The sequence below is a fragment of the Aythya fuligula genome, chromosome 1 (genome assembly GCF_009819795.1).
Source record: "Aythya fuligula isolate bAytFul2 chromosome 1, bAytFul2.pri, whole genome shotgun sequence".
NCBI classification, from domain to species: domain Eukaryota; kingdom Metazoa; phylum Chordata; class Aves; order Anseriformes; family Anatidae; genus Aythya; species Aythya fuligula.
This window is the reverse complement of record NC_045559.1, coordinates 24620065-24638654: the sequence shown is the minus strand read 5'-3', so window position 1 is coordinate 24638654 and position 18590 is coordinate 24620065. Positions and strand designations below refer to the sequence as shown.

The window sequence follows — 18590 nt, the reverse complement described above, 5'->3', positions numbered from 1 at the left end:
TTCATAGCTGCTCTCAGAACTGTAGTGCCACTTTTTGATCACTGGGCTTCTGAAGATGGATATGTTATTGAGAAGTTAAAGATTTATAAGATGCTGAATGTTCTGTATACATATATTTTAGCAAAATGAAAGCATATGTTCTTAAATGATTCAATCTATGTTGGATCTGATTCTTTACAATCTGAAAATTCCTAAAACTCATACCAATACAGGGTCAAGTCATTATGGAAGTAATGTGATTTTTGTGTAGAGGTTTGTTTTGGAAAGGGAAGTGAAAGAAGAGAAAGAAAAGAGGGCTGGTGATGAAGAAAATTAAACACTGAAACCACTTTTCCCATAATTGTTTTATCATAAATCTTTTTTTTTTTTTTCTTTCTTTTTTATATATATATATGTATGCCTTGAGGCTTTGTCATTCATCCAGGGTTTTATCATCTGCTAGGAATGCAAATTGTAATTTAAATAAACAATAGAGAAATAAACCCACTAGTGATACAACTGAAGGTTCTATATTTAGTGCCCATGAAAAAAAATAATGTAGTGTTCACCCCTCACCTTATGAAGTCTTGAAGCTTCACTCCAGTCACATTCTTTTGTCAATTTCCTGTTTTTAGATGTGAAACACATTAGAACTTGCTTGAAAACAGTTGAAATATAAGAACTGATCTGTAAATAATATGATTTACTTTTATTATTTTGTAATAGAATTATAAAAACAGCACATCAAATTAACTTACAACATAGAGGTTCAAAAATACACTTCTTTTACCTTTAGAGCTCTCAGGTTTCAGCTTGCTAGTCTGAGCTCTTACAAAAGTGTTTCTTAACCTATAAATACCAAACCAGACTGGAAGTAAAGGCCATCTGGAAAAGTCTTCTTCTTGGAAAGAAGAATGAGATGGATGGTGTCTTTGTATATAAATCTTAAGCGTAGGTGTCTTTCAAGACTGGAAAGAGCACATCATACTTTTTTTTTTGGATGTGGTTTTAACCCTCTCACTTGCTAAGTACTGGATTTTAAGTAGTTTGGAAACAATTTGAAGTGGAAAGGACCTGGATTATTTCCATTCTTCTTAATAGGAGCATTGAATTTTCATGTTTAAAGATTCCCTGAACAAAATGGAGAGCTGTGCTCATCCCTGGCCAAAGCTGACCATGTTTCTCAGATGCCTAAACTAGAACAGTAGTCCCCCGAAGTCTCCCATGAAGTGACTGGAGAAAGCCAGTCCTCCAGGAAGCAAGCTGGAGAGCCTAATCCATGCCTTCCATACACTACAGAAAAAAGCTCTCTTAAAAGTGGATAACAACACATTTCTTTCACTTTTCTAGTATCAGGGATAAAGCTCACTTTTAAAAACAGAGGTATACTTTAAGTGATGATGAGAAAAAAGACATTAACTGAGCTTATACAATACCTTTCCATATTTTTTCAAACTATCTTGTGGCTTCATAAAAGACTGGTGTTTTTCCTGGCTATGTTCTGTGAAAGGGGACTCTTACAAGGAAGATACTACAGACAGAAGTGTCTCTCATACCAGCAAGTGCAGCAATGGAAGTAGTTGTTCCTATGAATCTGTTCTTGACTCAGCAAAGTTCCAGTATGGGTATTCAGACTCTAACCTGTGAACCTAAAACGGGAAGATGTGAATAGGAATATTTAAATCCCTTCTTAACAGCATGTATATGCTTAGTGAGAATAAGATGTTACCCTATCCACTTTCTCCATCTACTGCTGCAGAACTGGGAATTTTTGTCATATCTCAGCCCTCTGCCCTGCTAAGGGCATCAGATGTATTAAACCATAACAACGTTATTATTTAGTTACTCCTTATAAGAAAGAAATGACTGGAGCAAGCCCTTTGTGGAGTAAAAAGTCAGGCAAGGGGCTTACCCCTCTGTTACCTGCATAGATGTCACAGGTAACTCTCCTTGCTTAGGCTGTTGATTAACACTCTGGGTCATGTTTTAAGATGGAGAGAGAGTCTGGAGAAGAGTCTCAGGGGAGACCTTATTGCTCTCTACAACTACCTGAAAGGAAGGTGTGGGGAGCTGGGGGTCAGCTTCTATTTGCATGTAACTAGTGATAAGACTAGAGAGAATGGCCTCAAGTTGCACCAGGGTGGTTCAGGTTGGAAATGAGGAGACATTTCTTCTTAGAAAGAGCAGTCAGGCATTGGGATGGGTTGCCAAGGAAGGTGGTGATGTCACTGTTCCTGGGGGAGTTCAAGGAAAGGTTGGACATGGCGCTTAGGGACATGGTTTAGTGGGTGATATTGGTGGTAGGGGGATGGTTGGACCAGATGATCTTGGAGGTCTCTTCCAACCTTTATGCTTCCATGATTCTATGATTTTAGTTTGATACTCATTGTTTATGATTCTTTTGTGGTAGTGACTGATTGCTAAGCCCCTTACTGTAACTGCAGATGTTTGCAATAGATATTTCTTGATTTGTGTTTCTGTATTGGTTCTTGCTTTTGACGGTCTTTGCTAAAGCAAATTTGGTGTCACACTATACAACTCAGAAAATTGCTATGAAGTATTTGTAAAGTCTGTTCTGCAAATGGAGTTGCTGTGTACATTCCCCAAATGAAGCAGACAGAAGCTGATATAAATGAATACCTATTCTGAGTCTTGTCTTTATATACCAGAACTGTGACTAACAACCAGAATTAACTATAAACAAAGTGCTGAATTACAGCTCCTCGTTTAACTGAAGCTGCAGTTTATCCAAATAGGAGTTAAAATGCAAGCAGCATCAAGCAGAGGAATTATCAAACTTGCGGTCTTTCAAATAAAACTTCACTACAACAAGTGTAGTGCAGTTGGTTAAATTAGGAATTCTGTTTACATCTCAAAGTAAAAAGTTTTCTTTTTATTTGTTTGTTTTTAAATCTATGAAACACTTGCCTGAAGTGGAACAGAATCTACATGCCAGATGAACTCCTATTTTAGAGTTAGTGTCTATTTATCTCACTGGAGATTTTTACTGAAGCCACTAACTGAACTCTCACAAAGCAATATATAAAAGATTTGAACTTGCATCTCCTACATCTCAGTGCCACTCATTAGGCTCTTGGAAATGACAGTGATCTCCTCGTGTTTTCCACTGGGCTCAGACTTACATATAAACTCCAGGTTATTTGCTAACCTAGATTTGCTAAACTAGATTTTATCTGCTACAAGTTTTTGTTTGTTTGTTTGTTTGTTTGTTTGTTTGTTTTTAGTTCACTCGATATGAAGATAGTAATGCAGTACTTCAGAGAAGCAGCCAGTATTGAGTTGCTTCCTCCCGTTTAATGTTTTCAACTCAATAGAAGACAGGTTTAATATTCCAAAATAAAGGCATTTCAAAGTATTTCCAAATATTTTTTAGCAATTGCAAGCAATTATTTAAGCAAATTTTATTCAGCTGTTATAACATTATGGAACATCTAGACAGCCACGTAACCTAAGAAAATCATTTACTGTTCTTTTAACACATATCCTTCTCTATTCCTTTCCCCCTTCTGACCTTCCCTTGAACTTTCTCACTCTTCCTCATGTTGGTAATATGAAAAGAAAATAACTGAAAAGCAATCAGAAATTATAAAATATAAATTATTTTCTAGAAGTATCCTCCCATGATTTAGCTATACAGACCTGCTATTTTTATTAGAGAAAGGGTATTAGCAGCTGAAAAGTAAAGATTAGTATTGTAGAACTGGTACATCAAGACTACTCCATGTCTGTGTATTTCTATTAAAAGAAAAAGACTTTAAAGTTTATACAATCCCTACTATAGCTGTTGTCAAATGTTAAAAAGACTGTAAAAAGGATGTGGAAGGAAGGAATTAAGAAAAGTAAAGGCATCACGACAACATCCTTGCATTAACAGTTAATTTAACTTTTGTTAAATCATTATCATTTATAGAATATAGATTATAGTATACTGTATATTATGGTATCTAACGTATTATATATCATTTTGTCTGTAGTGCCTCCTCTTAAGTCCAATTTGAACTGCAAATATTTTAGTTTTCTGCTACAGCCATGTCCGCAGAAGGCCATGGTCTCCGTATGCCAGTAATATCTGGCAATTGTTTGCCGCATGGAAAAGAACTCATGCTGGAGGAAATCTATGCTGCACATTTGGTTCTTTTTTTTTTTTTTTTTTTTTTTTTTCTGAGTTACTACTGGGCAAGCACTCTGAGCTAAATTGCCATTGCAATATGTCCAGTATCTTAGTGAGGAGGAGTAGGAACATAAAAAATAACTGGTTAACAACTTGCAGTGTGGGCAGGCCAATACCTACCTGGCTATGAACAGCAAGATTGTTCACCTGTCTAGGCAAAAAAAATTTCAACAATAAGATAATATTCAACTCATGGTTCCTGGCTGCTCAGAGGAGATTGCATGTAATCTAATAATTCTATCAGTCAGAAAAACAACCTAAGCTACAGTGTGGGAGGATTTACTATGCCTACATTGCTGAAGAAAAACTTGTCCTACATATTGAGAAACCTGAATGTAAGGAAATTCATTTTATTAGTGGACACAAGAAAGTTAAACACAAAACTTCTCATAGCTGACTCAAAATACATATGAAAGGTGGAGGAGTCCTTAGCTCTATACAGAGCTATTTCTTTGAAGTGCCGAATCTTGGCTTAGACTGGGTCATGGCATGGCCCTGGAACATTGCCTGAATGCAAATGTAGCCTCTGTCTTTGCAAGAAGAACAGTAATTAACATGTTTACGATATTTTGGGCAGTAGCAAATTGAGTCACTTTGATTCAGTTACATTTACAGTGCTGCACTGGCTTCATTATCTGCCGCCTCATTGTTCCCCAGGCCTAAAGTGAATCACTGTAATCTCCCAGACGTCTGTCTATTAAGGAGGGTGAACTGCTGCATGAGACTATTTGTGTACATCAGGGGAACATAGGTAATTAATAAACTGGAATTAACTGCCTTAGTATTACAGTTAAGGGAGCCTTAAATTTTAACTGTTAAGTTGTTGTGCTTTTTATTATTTTTATTTTTGTTGTTGTTTTATATACTTCCACCACCGTCTCTGTGGTGATGTAATCTCAGTACTGACCAAAACATCACTTATCATGCTTTGTGCAGTAGAATAAATGTTGTCGCTAAACACATTGTTCAGTTTTCAGAAGTAATTAGTTGTTTTTTGTGAGGGTGTCCTTGTTCAACTAGTGGCTGCTTGATTACTTTGGCTGAATTAAAAGGACATGCAGAAGTAAATTACTGTGAGCAGGCTGTTGCAGGGAGCAGGGCAAAATCTAACTTCAATCTGCTCATTTGGCACTAACTGCATGCAATCTGTTTCTGTCCATGTGTGAAAGCTACCTGCATGCAGTCTGCTGTTCAGTAAGCCATCAAGCTGTAAGGAGACTGCATTTTCAGTCTGCCGTGCACCAGAAGGCAAACCTCTAAGCAGAACCTTTTGAAAAAGATCATGATTAATAAAAATCCATGAAATTCACTTCTGTGATTATAGCAGCAAGTGTATTGCAAATTCATTAGGATCAGTTTTGACCCCATTATAGTTTAGAAAATAAATTACTACTTGTCCAGATTTGTAGGTGTTCTAGGAAAACAGACTTGCCTGTCTTACTCCTGTCTCCCAGCTGTGTATGTTAAATGAGTATCTGGGGATATGTAAAATTTAGTGTGGGACATAGCTATTAGACAGCATGGAAAATATTGTAACTCAAAGGTTCTTTTCAATGCAATATGGATGGATTTTCAAAGGCAAATCAGCCCTTCATTACTTCATTCTTTCCATGGTAAGACACAGTGTGGTAAAACGGAAATATAAATGATAACCAGATACTGTCTGTAAATATAATTTAGGTTTTGATAAACACTTTATTATGTGTATCGTCCAAGAAATTTTAATCTTGAATGATGTTGACTGTCAGATTTCCTTTTAAGTACTGTATTTTTACTGATGTTTTTAACTCACAGGGAAGAAAAGAAAAAAGAAAAAGCTTCTTAAATCTTCACATTCTCTCACTGTCTTTTATACATTCAGAGTAAAAGTCACAGACTTCCTTTCGATGCTACAGTAGGCTTATACAACACCTTCTGAAAATAAATAGCTTGAATTTGAGTTATGGATAGTGTGGAATGGAGACCTGTCCATGCATTGCTCATGTATTGTACACATCTGCACAGCTTTCCTCTACTGTCATTTACACTATATTCTTAGTTTTAGCCTTCGTGTTTCTTTCTTTATGCAATAGGGCTCTAAACTATGCATCAGTAATAGATTTTTCAATAAAATATTTACTTGTCACAGTTAGAACAATTCATGCAAATGCTCTTACTGAAAATATATCCTGTAATGATCTTTGATCCTGTCTCCAGACTCACTTAAGCAAACTGTCTAATCTCTTAGTAAGAGAAGGGTCTGATATTTTGCCAGAAAAGGTTCAGAGATGAACTCTTTGTTAGAGGTAGGACCTCTGTCAAAGGTCACTTTAAAAATGGATGCAAATACAGAATGGTCATGCTGCTGCTTGCAGACCTGCCAACTGCTGTGACCTACCTCCAGCAGAGCTGCTGGGAAAGCATAAGGTATTAGGGATTGCCCTGCCCAGGACAGGAGTATTGCAGACAGTGCAAAAATCTACTTCATGTGTTCCTTTTCTCCTTGGCACCTTTCAGGTGAGGAGCAGTAGCCACTGCAATGGGCTTCCATCAGGTGGACATCCCCAGGCACTCCCAGGTGTCCCTCTGCCGATCTATACTTAGGTGATATTTTTCACCACTGAGTGGGTGTTAAGCAGGAAAACCAACCCCACACAAATTTGTTCCACTTGCTGCTCATAGATCCTTTTACAAGGGGGATTGCTTTTTGAAGAGGAGGGTGTTCTGCTCTTGGGACTTGAATGACTGGGGTGTTCAACATAGCTGCTGTCAGGAGTTGGCCCTGTGTGTTCCCTGTGATAACAGAAAAGACAGTCAACATCAAAGCACATGCCTGCGCAAAGTTGGCTGTGTGCTTGGTCTGTTCAAACGTGTGCGTCAGTGCCGGCTGTAAATACGCGAAGGGAAATACCTCCTGTTGTCTACCAGATAGAAGCATGCTTTCCATTAGAGTGAAGCCTCCACACATATGTGGACTCTGTCTTTACATGAAAGGCAGGAACTCACTTGGGTTTTGGCACTGTCTGGGAAAGAAGTTTCAAAAGTCTTCCACTTGGTGTTTCTGAGCCTGTATTAGTGGCTTCCTCAATGTTCCCCAGCAGGCATGGCTCTGATGTTTATTTCAAAACCCAGTATGCCATGAAGAACGATTTCTGTACAACATGTGCACTAATTTCTTAAGCACTAACCTTTTAAATTCTTCCTGCAACAAAACTCCTAATAAAAATAATGTAAGTAACTTATTTGGCTTTTATATATATATATATTTATTTATTTATTTATTTATTCTGTTTATTTACTGTTTTCATTCCTTTGTTTTTGTCTGCTTTCCAAAGGTGAAATCATGCTGTAAGACAAAGGACATCCATCCCTCGCTAGTCTTTTTTTTTTTTTTTTTTTTTTTTTTTTAATGAGAGGGAAAAAAAAGCTAACTCAGTGCTCCTGTTGGACCTGCAGAACTTTTTCATCTTGTTTGACAGTCACCAGGATGCTATTTGTCATGGCTACTTTGCTGAAAAAAGGGGCACTGTACACCTTCTTTCATGTCCAGGGGGTGTTTTAGGAACAAGGGAATTGGTTGTAAGGGAATTGGTTGGGGTGAGAAAGACATTTACGCATCCTGGGATCTAGTGAAATACACAACATCCAAGCAATGTAACTAGGTTCCTTATGCATTTTATAGAGAATACTAGTGAGGTAAAATTTGTAGAGAAAGGCTTAATATTTTTAGCAGAACATCTAGTACAACTGGGGGAGAAAAACACCACCAACAAAAAATATGTCTGGGTAAAACCCTTTCTTAAATTTGAGACAGAAGCTTGTAAAATAAAATCTACAAGAGCAAGTACAGTAGGTAGAGAGTCAGATGTATTGCCCAGCAGAAAATAATACAGAAAGGAATGTATCTTAAGTGTACCATTCTCTGGGAGTTACACATCCAGTTTTGGTCACAGGAGAGTCTTTCCTCCACTTTGAATTGCAACCTGCTCTCTCAGGGAGTTAAGTACCCACTTCATTTGGTCCTTTTGCAGCTAGAGTTAACACAGAGCCGGGTGGTATTCCCGCCATTCAGTTTCACTCTGCATTCTTTACACACAACTAGTCTGTGGGTGAAGTAGTATGAGTCAGTATTTAATTATATGTACAAAGCAAATGCAAACAACTTCCTCACAAGTGACAGAACACTTCGTAGGACCCTTTAGCCCACTGACTGGAAGAAGGCACTGGGAGCTTGAATTGAAGTCGCTGCTGCAAATCAGTTAAAAGACGGACTCTAAACTGTGTTTCTTGTGTCAGGGGACTGTTATACCTGTTATACGGAAGAGGAAATACCAGTTAATACTTAGTGGCAAGTCCTGAGAATACCTATCAGATCAAGCACCTTTGGCAAGGGAAATTTTGAACCCTGTTAGGGCTAAAGAGGTTAAGTATCATGGTGCTGCTGAACTATGGCTGGTTTTGCCTATGCCCGGTTAAGAAACTTAGGCAGTTAGGAGACTGATGGCAACTGAGTGCCAGTTTTGAAAAGATACTTTCCAGATGTGGTACTGTTGGATGGAGATTTGAGTCATCCGCCCAAGCTGATAACTAACACTTTTTTTTCACTGTATTGCAGTTGGTGTCAGAGTATTTCAATTTCAGAATTCAGCAATGAACATTGTTTTTTAACTCAGTCTTTCTCTTAGTTCTCTTCATACATCCTGAAAGGAGTGATAACTGTTCAATATGAGTTCTTGTGTTGTATTTATCATGGCTGTGGAACAAAGGTCCCCGTCTAATATCAAGTGAATGGAGCTAGAGCTCAACAGATTCTTGTACATAGGAAAATATATAGATTTATTTGCTGTGTGAATAGTGAATGCCATATACCCTGAGCATGAAGGATATAGCAGAATGCTCCTTAAAAATATCCACAAAACTGTGTGATGTTCCAGCTAATAATATAGCACATTTTTTAAACTTAATTATCATAGAAAACAGTCAGGAGCACATTGGCACTGCATAGTGAGAGAATAATAAATACCTAATAATTCCCTTGGTTATACATATAACATACACTTCTTGAAGTGTCATGGTTTTCTCAAATTATCCACAATTTTCTGATACGGGTTTTTGCAAAAATCAAGTCAGTTCACATTCAGAGTTTACACTAGGAAAAGAGATGGGAAAGAGGAGGATTTGGGAATCCAAAACTTACACAGCTCCTAAAGTCTCTAGGTCAATATTACTGTCTCACATTTTAGACTAAAAGTTCCACAAAAAAAAAAAAAAAAAAAAAATAGCAAAATACCTTGCTTTATCTGCTGCTTCTGTTTTATCTTCACTTTGAGGGAGGAAAGAATACTAAATTCTTTTCATTCCTTTTTTCTTGTTTTGTGTTTTCAGTTTATAAAGCATACAAGCTGGTAATCAGGACTGTTTTTATTTAAGAAAAACATCTTTAGTTGCATTAGAGAAACACACTTGGTAAGAAAATGTAGCTGAAAAAAACATACAGATATTAGCTTTAAATACTGTGAAAAAAGTAATTAGGTGTAGTACAAAATATTTCCCAAAACTTATTTACAATATTTTATTCTTAAGAAAGTTGAATTTCACATTCACACATTCTATTTCATCAAATTCTGCTGCGTCTCTGAACTGTTTAGAATCACAATTCACAAGTCCCTATGAGATTAAGAGTCATACTTTTTAGCCCTCATGTGAATATTTTTGTTCTAAGGTTCACAAATGTAGAGCTTTGAACTATTGACTCTTTGAGAGTAGGAAGGCAGAGCCTAACTGACATCAAATGTAGAGTATTAAAAATTATGTAAAATGGAATTCAATCAAAATTCTTCACAGATTGAAATGATTTATTTATTTACTTATTTTATATTCTGCACACACATGGAGAGATATTAAAAACTGGTATGAAGCTTACAATATTTTCTCTTGATTAGTAGTGCTCAGTTCTCAAAAGAGTTAGCTTTCTCTGAGGTTAGCCTTCCGAGTGCAGAGGAAGCCACATTGCATCTGCTGTAGTGTCAAGATTACTTGTATTTGTCCATATAATCTGTGTGTGCTTTGAGGCAGTTGTCTTTGTAGATAGGGACCTACTGGGATTTTCAGAAGCTTTTTAGCAGATACTAAAGATATTCTTCCATCAATGATTAAAGCATATGATATTATTCCCCCCAAAAAAAAATCCTCAGCAAAAATTTGTGACTGAGAGAAAAATCCTGTAATGCATGGTATGCTTGTATTCTTAAGACAAAATAATAATAGCAGCACTGTAAGTAAGAACTTGAAAGTGATTTGGGCTGATGGCTGTACTTTGTCCACATTTCAAACTGTTCTCTAATGTCTCCTCCATGCCTTGACAATATGTCCAGTATCTCAGCTTTTATATCGTTCCCAGTCTCCTACTGATGTCTGTGCACTGCATGTTCCAACCCTGTGAGTGCCCAAACTATTTTTCTCAAATGTTTTTATGACCTCTTCCAGATCCCTTTTGAATTGAGCATCTCATAGGCTTTGAATGTGTTTTTCATGACAGTGCCTTTGGTGTCTCTGGGGAAATATTCCATTTCGAAGATGAAGCACATTAGATTCCTTACAAAACAGTGGCAGCAATTCCTTTCAAAATATAGCTGCAATACATGGACATGCTAGTCCATCAGTTCACCCCATTAATCCTCATCTGTCTGTTTAATGTATTGGTGTGTCTTATGATGTAGGCGATATCTTCATATATGCCTTAGTGCTTGATGAAAAACAATAATATTTTTTTCCCAGACAAAAGTAGTAGTGTACTGAAATTTGTTAGGAGACTACCTTATATAAGAGCTTTCTAGACCTGTTTTGTGCACCCAGGAGCTTCAGTTTAATGAAGTTAATATCGAATGTTGATCTGAACCAGCCTGAACCTCTGATTCTTTGGGGGTTCATCTATCACTGAATAATACAGCCAGACAGAGGGAGGCCATTGAATAGAAGTCAATATGCCAACTGTTCCTTCATTTGTTACTGCCATATTAATAAAGTTGATAGAGTGGAACTAATCCATCTGCTCACAATTTATTCCCTAGCAATAAGATACAATTTCACTGCTTCATGAGCTCACTCTTTGACTAATTTCATTAGAATTCCTTTCATAGCATCATTTTTAATCACTTTTCATCCAGTTTTAGTTACGTGTAAAGTCGTAGAAAAAGATGGACCAAGAAGAGGGTTGAAAGGGTTTCATGAGAAAACCCTGGGTCAATTTAAATAGAACCAGATCAAGTAAATTGAAGTCAGCAAGCCTACAAAGAACAACAGGAAAGCTTTCAGAATTACCTCTTTCACAGTAAGCTTTGTTCTGTCATGTCTCAAATGTAAACAGAATCCAAGGAAACAGGGCAGCCCTGACAGCATCTATACGGTGAGGCAGGGCTGTGGTGCCTCAGGAGACATGGGCTGGCTCTCATGCTGGACAACAGCTGGGTGACTGCCAGGGTCAGTGATGGGCAGTGCTGGCCAAAGGCTGCAGGGTCAGAGCACAAAGGATGGGAAGGTCTCCTCCCTTCTTTGCCAAAACTAGTACCCAGACATGTGTGGGCTTAGGGTGTTAAAGGGATGTGGGATTTTCGATATGTGTTGGTTGTATGCAATGCTAAAAGGAATTCCTGCAAGCTCAGTTATATTTTTCTTATTGTTTAGTTTAAAACATTCTGATAGATATACTGATTCTTTATTAATAGATTTGGTGTTCAGTGCTTTGGGTGGGTGCAGGCTCAGACATGATTAGAGCAGAACAGATACGTTTTTCAAAGTGCTGAGCCCACCATTCCCATTGATCAGAGCGTACTCTGAAGAGAAGCAATTCTCTCTTCATACAGCAGATGGACTTCAGAAATTTTCCCTCTCAATTGACATTGACTGAAAGGTCTCTAGTTGTACATAGGAAAGCTTTATTCCTATTTTATTTGTTAGTTTCCAGCAAATCTTCTGAAAAGATAAAAGAAACTCTACTAATAAAATACTAAACCAGTCTCATTAAGAGTCAGATTTAGCTGTGCACTGAAGTACTTAGTACAGGGGAACTTTTCTGTTGATTTTAGTCCAGACATTTCAGGGGGTCTTTTACGTCTGCTTTTCAAAAATGAAGGTTTGTAGGGAGAACAGGCACAGAGCAAGAGCTGTTATTTAAGCTTACATGTCTGGCTCTCATCTTTGCCATGAGTGACTGATTGTAAAAATACGTAAGATCACAAGATGCTTCATCTTTTGGAAAGGCAAGAAGCATGTCACATCACTGCAGCACCTGAAGAAAACAAACAAACAAACAAACAAAAAATCTCCAAGCTGTTAATAAAGCTCTTAATGCACTGTATAGTGGTGGATCTGTGGCAGCCACAGATTAATTTTGCACATTATATTAAGCATGTTGATGAGAAGAGATTGGTATCCTAGAAAAAGAAAGACGAAACAAATAAGGCTTGTTCAGGGATTCACAATCTCTCCCTGATCTTGTTGTTTTAGATGGAAATTACATATTAAGCACAACTCAATTAGAATCAGTTTTTTTTTTGTTTAAACACATACCCTGTGCAGACGTATGAACAAGAAAATCCCTGTTAAGTTATTTTATTGCACTATGTTGAGAGCAATAGCAGCTCATTCAGGAATTTCAGGCTTTCTTGTGAAGTCCTGTGCAAATTGTTTTACTGCAAGGTAGGAGCTTTCTGGTGTTAATGTTATTTGAAGTAATACTGTCAAATAGCTGCACCGTGTGTCCAGACCTAGAGGCTCCAAGACAACATCACAGTTTGATGCTAGAAGATACAGTGCCATTCATTTTGTCATAACAGCTTTCCTTAGTAATAGAGCATTATTATAGAGCAGAGAACAGGACAACTGTGCAAAAGAGCCCACAGATATCTGCTGTTTCTCTGACCTTTTATGCAAAGATGACCTGAGACCTTCGAAGTCAACAGGAAGATTTTTTAACTTTTTTTTTTTTTTTTTTTTTTTTTTTTTTTTAACCATGTAATGAATTGAAATCAGGTTAAGTATGAGATAATTATTTCACTTTATTTTTCAATAAGATAATCAAGACAGCCCCATATTTATTAAATTCCAGGACAGATTCATATCTCCACCGATATCAGTGCCACAAATCCTACTGTCAAATTTCACCTTGACAATATGAGGACATAATTGTTATTTGCTCATTGGTTCAATTTAGATGTAACATCATAGATGTAGCATTTAATGGAAACAGTGAAAGATAGTTCATGACAGGTTCCTAATTAATTTTACTATTGTTGTCAAAAATAAATATAGAACTCATCATTCTTCTATAAAGAAAAGACTGATGAAATCCTTTTTTTATTTTTGGAGAAATTGCATTTTATTCTTTGTTTCAGTTTCAAGAATACTCTTTCTTGAAATTAACACAGTACAGTAAAAGTGTATTTCCATCTGTGTAGTTTGTAACTAATTAAATGTTACTATTACTAACAGTCAGTTTATCCAAAAAGGGTACCATCTGTATTTTTCATAGAGTATTTAGAAACAAAAACACATTAAGTAATATTTCCATGGTTAATTTTTCATAATATTTTCTCTTTTGTCATAAAATGATCTTTTCGATCTTTTCCACTATTTTAAGTCTCTCTCTTTTTTTTTTTTTGTTAGCTTTTCAGTTTTGATGAAAATAAAAATAGAAAACATTCATTGTCTTCTGCTGAGTTTGTAACAATACAGAAGTGAAGGTGAAACAATGAAATAGAAGATAGTTAACATTCTTCCTGAATCTAATACTGACCCCAGAAAGCTCCCATCTTCTGATGAAACAACTGGAAACTGTCAATGCAGTATGATTTACTTTTTACAAAGTAATTTGAAGTGAAATTCAACTGAACTAAGGTGGACGTGCTTCTGAATCATTCTAAAACTCATTTTACAGGCGAGGGAGAAAAGCACTTTAAAGATGTGATCCATTTTGTCCTAAAGTAGATATTGAAAATAGCTATGCTATTTCTCTTCAGAAACAATAAAGCAAAGTTATAACAAGCAATTTGTACAGCCACACACACTGTACCTGTTTAGAGTTACCAAAAAAAAAAAAAGTCTCATATCACCTTGAACATATTTTTTCTCTCTTTTTCTAAAATTTTCTTTCTTTATGCACCTGTATGTTCTCAAGCTAATTTGAGGCATTTCATGATAGAACTACATTCCCTAGAATGGCAGATATGCATACAAAATTGCTATGAGCAAATAAGTAGAGATTTCATGATAAGTAGTGACAAAATATCATTACTTGAATGTTGTAAGTGTTTGCCTTAACAAATTTTCTTTTTATCTTTAGCAAATGATGTAGTGTCATGTACATTGACTGTAGATTGGGATAATTTATTACAAAACCATTGTTTTAACAGAAAAAAAAAAAAAAAAGGATTTTAAATTTCATATTAAGAAAATATCAAAGAGCTAAGTAAGAATGAATTGTAGAACCAACTGCAAATATTTTTCCTTATGTATCATTGAAGAGGATTTCAAAGTCATGTATCCACATATATCCAGGTGCAGTGCTGTAATTTGCACTCCTTTCATTTTAATTCAGGACTGTGGTTCTCAAATCCATCCAGAGGAGTCCTGTGGCTTGCAGCCTCTGTCTCATGAATACCTCTTCAGAATTTCACAGACAGTGCTTAAGACCTGCGAAGCTGGAGACACAAAAGGTTTGTACTTAATCTTCTGTCTTCTGAGAACTAGCTCACACGCTTCACCAAAGCAAAACTAGAAAAAAATATTTCCTCTTCTCTATGCGCGTGTACTAACCTAACAATAGATATAACTAATTCCTTGTAACAGTTACAGATTTTTAAAATCAGATTAGTTTGTGACAATTTTTAGTTCGACAAGTTCATTACCAGTGATGCAACACTTCATGTGTTATTGTCAGTTAGCCTGTGAAGTTCATTGAAATATTTCCATCAAAACACCAAAAATATTAAAATAAATGATGATTTATTCTAACTGAAAGGGATTGTCTAAACTTAAAAAAAAAACAAAACACTTTTGAAAAAGAATATGGTTTGACTCATTCCAATTTTATATTTCTACTTCTCTATTGGTAACAAAAAAATTACAATTTCAAATTAAGCAAACAATAAAGTGTTTGTTTTTACATGTCACTGTCTGAAATAACAAGATGGACAAAATAGTGTGGTTGAAATGTCTTTTTTTAAAGTAATGGTTATATATCAACAAGTATGATCAAGAAAGATAGGTAGAATGGCAGGTATTCTTCTTTAGGTTACAGCTGCATGAATATTTATTTACCTTAACAAATATGAGTAATCCATAGGACTACTTGTGTTTGTAGTCCTATACATGGCTTAAGTTGCTTCTGCATTAGACAATAAGTAATTTTCTTTAATTCTTTATTAGATGGATGAAAAATAAAACCAAACTCCTGTATGATCTACTACCACAAATGTGGTTTTTGTTTTTTTTTAATCTTCCTGTAGATAGGAGCAGCTACTCACAGCAATGAACTTGCACAAACTCGAGAAATAATCAATACAAAGTAACAGAAATGCTTGAGCTGCCTGAATGTTTTCACTTGGTATGAAACATAGAGACCTATATTTGTTTTTCAGTGTTAAATGAAGGAAACACACAAAGAAGACACTGCTGTACCTGACAGCACGTTTTAGTCACACAAGTTATGAATCATGAAGAAGCACAAAATAGCCTATGTTAATACATGAGGATGTAAACCTCCTGACTAGAAAGCCCAAACCAAATTGACAGAAGAGTCCTTCTGGGGCAGACAATCTCCTTCTCTTTAAATATAATGTGCTTCTTGTGAATACCATATCTAGCTAAGGAGAGCTGAATATAAAATCTATTTACAAGCTTATTGCTAAAAACATATAGATTTAAAATGGAAACTACTTCAGGAAATGTAGTCTCAAAGGACAAGTCTATAAAAAAGGGAAGAATAATTTTGGCTTATGAAGTGAAAGGTTGCCAAAAGATGTCTAATGAGCCTAGAACTGACATGTGCAGTATCCAGCAAGAAGTGGCTGTATAGTTTCATGTGTGTCACAGCCTCAAACTGGAACTGGAGTTTTGGAACTGGAGCCAAACAAATCGCTTTTTGTGCAACATCATTCAAAATTTGTAACAATAAAACAAAATCGTAGTCCTGACAGTGGACATTTTCCTAACACGTATGGGAGTAATTGCAAATTCCCAGCTAAAGCTGCAACGTCTCTTTTATTTAAATAACTTAAATTTTCAGAGAAGCCAACCCATGACCTGTTTCCTTTAAGAAGAAGTAAGGCAGCATCATAGGTTCTTCTTATGCTAGTTAACGGCTTAGTTGTACAGGAATACTTGATTTTCTATTGCAGCAAAATGTATCTGTGCTGGCCAAAGCTTGTCGTGTTGATGCAGACATGGGCAGAGGCTGAAGCAAGGAAGCAGAGGTAAAGATGAAACCTTAATTTCTCTGAAGTTGATGGTAAAGCTGAGAAGTGTCACTAGGATTTCATGCCTCATTTCTACTCCTGTGATATGGCATAGAGGCAGTAGTAGAGGGTCTAACCAAAGGTGGAACTGACTACTCCCATCCTACTACACTCCGTGGCACAGTTCTCTAGAGGAGGCTCAGCATCTTACCAAATATGTACTTGATTTACACATTTCTTTCTCTTTTACTGATATATGCAAAGGTGAATATTAAACAGGGGAAGTTTCAGTCTTTACATCTTGTTGGGATCACAGAAAGAAATTATGATTTTTATAGCAAAAAAAAAAAAAAATCCTTTTGCCTTTAGAAAATCCCCTTTGATTTCAGTTTTTAACCCATTGTCATAGAAAAAACAGCTCTCTGTTCAGTATTGCTACGGTATTATTAATGACAAAGCAGTCAGTAAGCAGCAACCATGTGTTTGGCTCCTCAGAGAGAGAGACGATTGTGTAAGGACCATGAGGACCCCAAGCTGTTCTGAAGTCCTGCAGGTGAATTAGACTATTGCAGTCTGTGGAGATTTGGTGGAAATTTTTGTGGAAATTTGCAGACACTCACAAAATCTTATGCATTAAGAGATCACAGCTTCACTTCTAAGTTGTGCCTCTCTGCTATGACATACATGCTTTAGTAGTATTCAGTTTTCCCCACTTTCCAGAACTGTAGCCAGTTCAACATAATTCTGCACAAACTCTCTTTTTGCCTTTCAGAGGCTGTCTGAATTTAGGTTCAACACAGACACAAGCTGATGCAGAACCAAATGAGTGTCTCCCTTAATTACAAGGAGTAAATGTCAGTTTGAACATAAGTCTGCAGGTCTAAGATCATTTTATTCTGTAGCATGAAAATCATATCCTTTTAAAAATAATGTTATGTGTGTTTTCCATTAATGTAGTTAAAAGCAAAAGAAAAAATAAATATTTCTATAACCTATTCCTGGAGAAAACATCTTTTAAAAGTGTTAGGATCCCAAACAGACACCAAATGTAAAAGTAAACTAGACACAAATCAACAAACTACTTTTAGCTTCAGCTTAGTTAAATATTTAAATTCAGATATGAGTTTTCAGTTTAGACTTTTTTTTCCTTTTCTGTGGATAATTGTTTGCACTATATAAAATCTTTGCTTTTGATCTTGAACATAAAATCTATGTATTTGTGGCTATGCCAATGGGAAATGTTGAATAAAAATAAGAGGCTGAAAGCCCTGTCCAGAAGAAAAAATAAATAAATAAATTCAATTTAAGTGTACATCCTTAATTGGTTAAAACTTTGTGACTTTAGGCTAACATTTGTGTGCTTTTTAAATACAGGTAAATAGTCCTGATTATTTTTTCAAAGGGTATTTGTTTTCATACCAGTTAAAGAGAGCTATTTACAGGAGTACAGGCAATGTTTTATCTCCTATCCTAAGCAGAAGATTTATGTATGCAACTGATAAGCCTCTTTAATGAGCCCAAAATCCAGTTTACCTTCACTATTTCTGTGGCAACCTGTTATTTACAGGCTTTCATAAAACTTTGTATTTAGCAGCTTCAGTTTGGGAATAAACTTAAACTCACAGCAGCTAACGCTTGCTCTCTCCTTCAGTGAATGCTAGGTAAACTTGCCTTAGCCTGATAAAATCAGTGCTCTCAGCTGAAGCAGCACAAAACACAGATTCACTGAAATTATGCTGAAAGCTACATTGTGTGCTGCTACCCTACATAAGTGGAAAAAAACAAACAAACAAACAATAATATAAAAAAAGAAAACAGCCTCCACAACCTTACAATTGGAATAGAAATGTGTTTAATTTCCAACCCAATATTGTTTGTGATTTTTACTGTTACATTTTCATATTAAAGATTCATTTTATCTTTTAGTGAAATTTTATTTGTGAAGGTTAGGAATGCAGTGACTAAGTGCTGTGAAGTTATAGGAGGAA

At 36.0% G+C, this 18590-nt stretch overlaps 1 protein-coding gene across 3 annotated transcripts in view; it reads left to right on the top strand.

Annotated features, from left to right (window-relative positions):
- CPED1 (cadherin like and PC-esterase domain containing 1) overlaps window positions 1-18590 on the top strand; it is a 146234-nt gene that overhangs the window by 106437 nt on the left and 21207 nt on the right. For all 3 annotated transcript variants that reach the window (XM_032195812.1, XM_032195804.1, XM_032195819.1), the window contains one exon: window positions 14745-14862. In XM_032195812.1, coding sequence (XP_032051703.1) covers window positions 14745-14862 — 118 coding nt within the window. The remainder of the gene's footprint in view (window positions 1-14744; window positions 14863-18590) is intronic.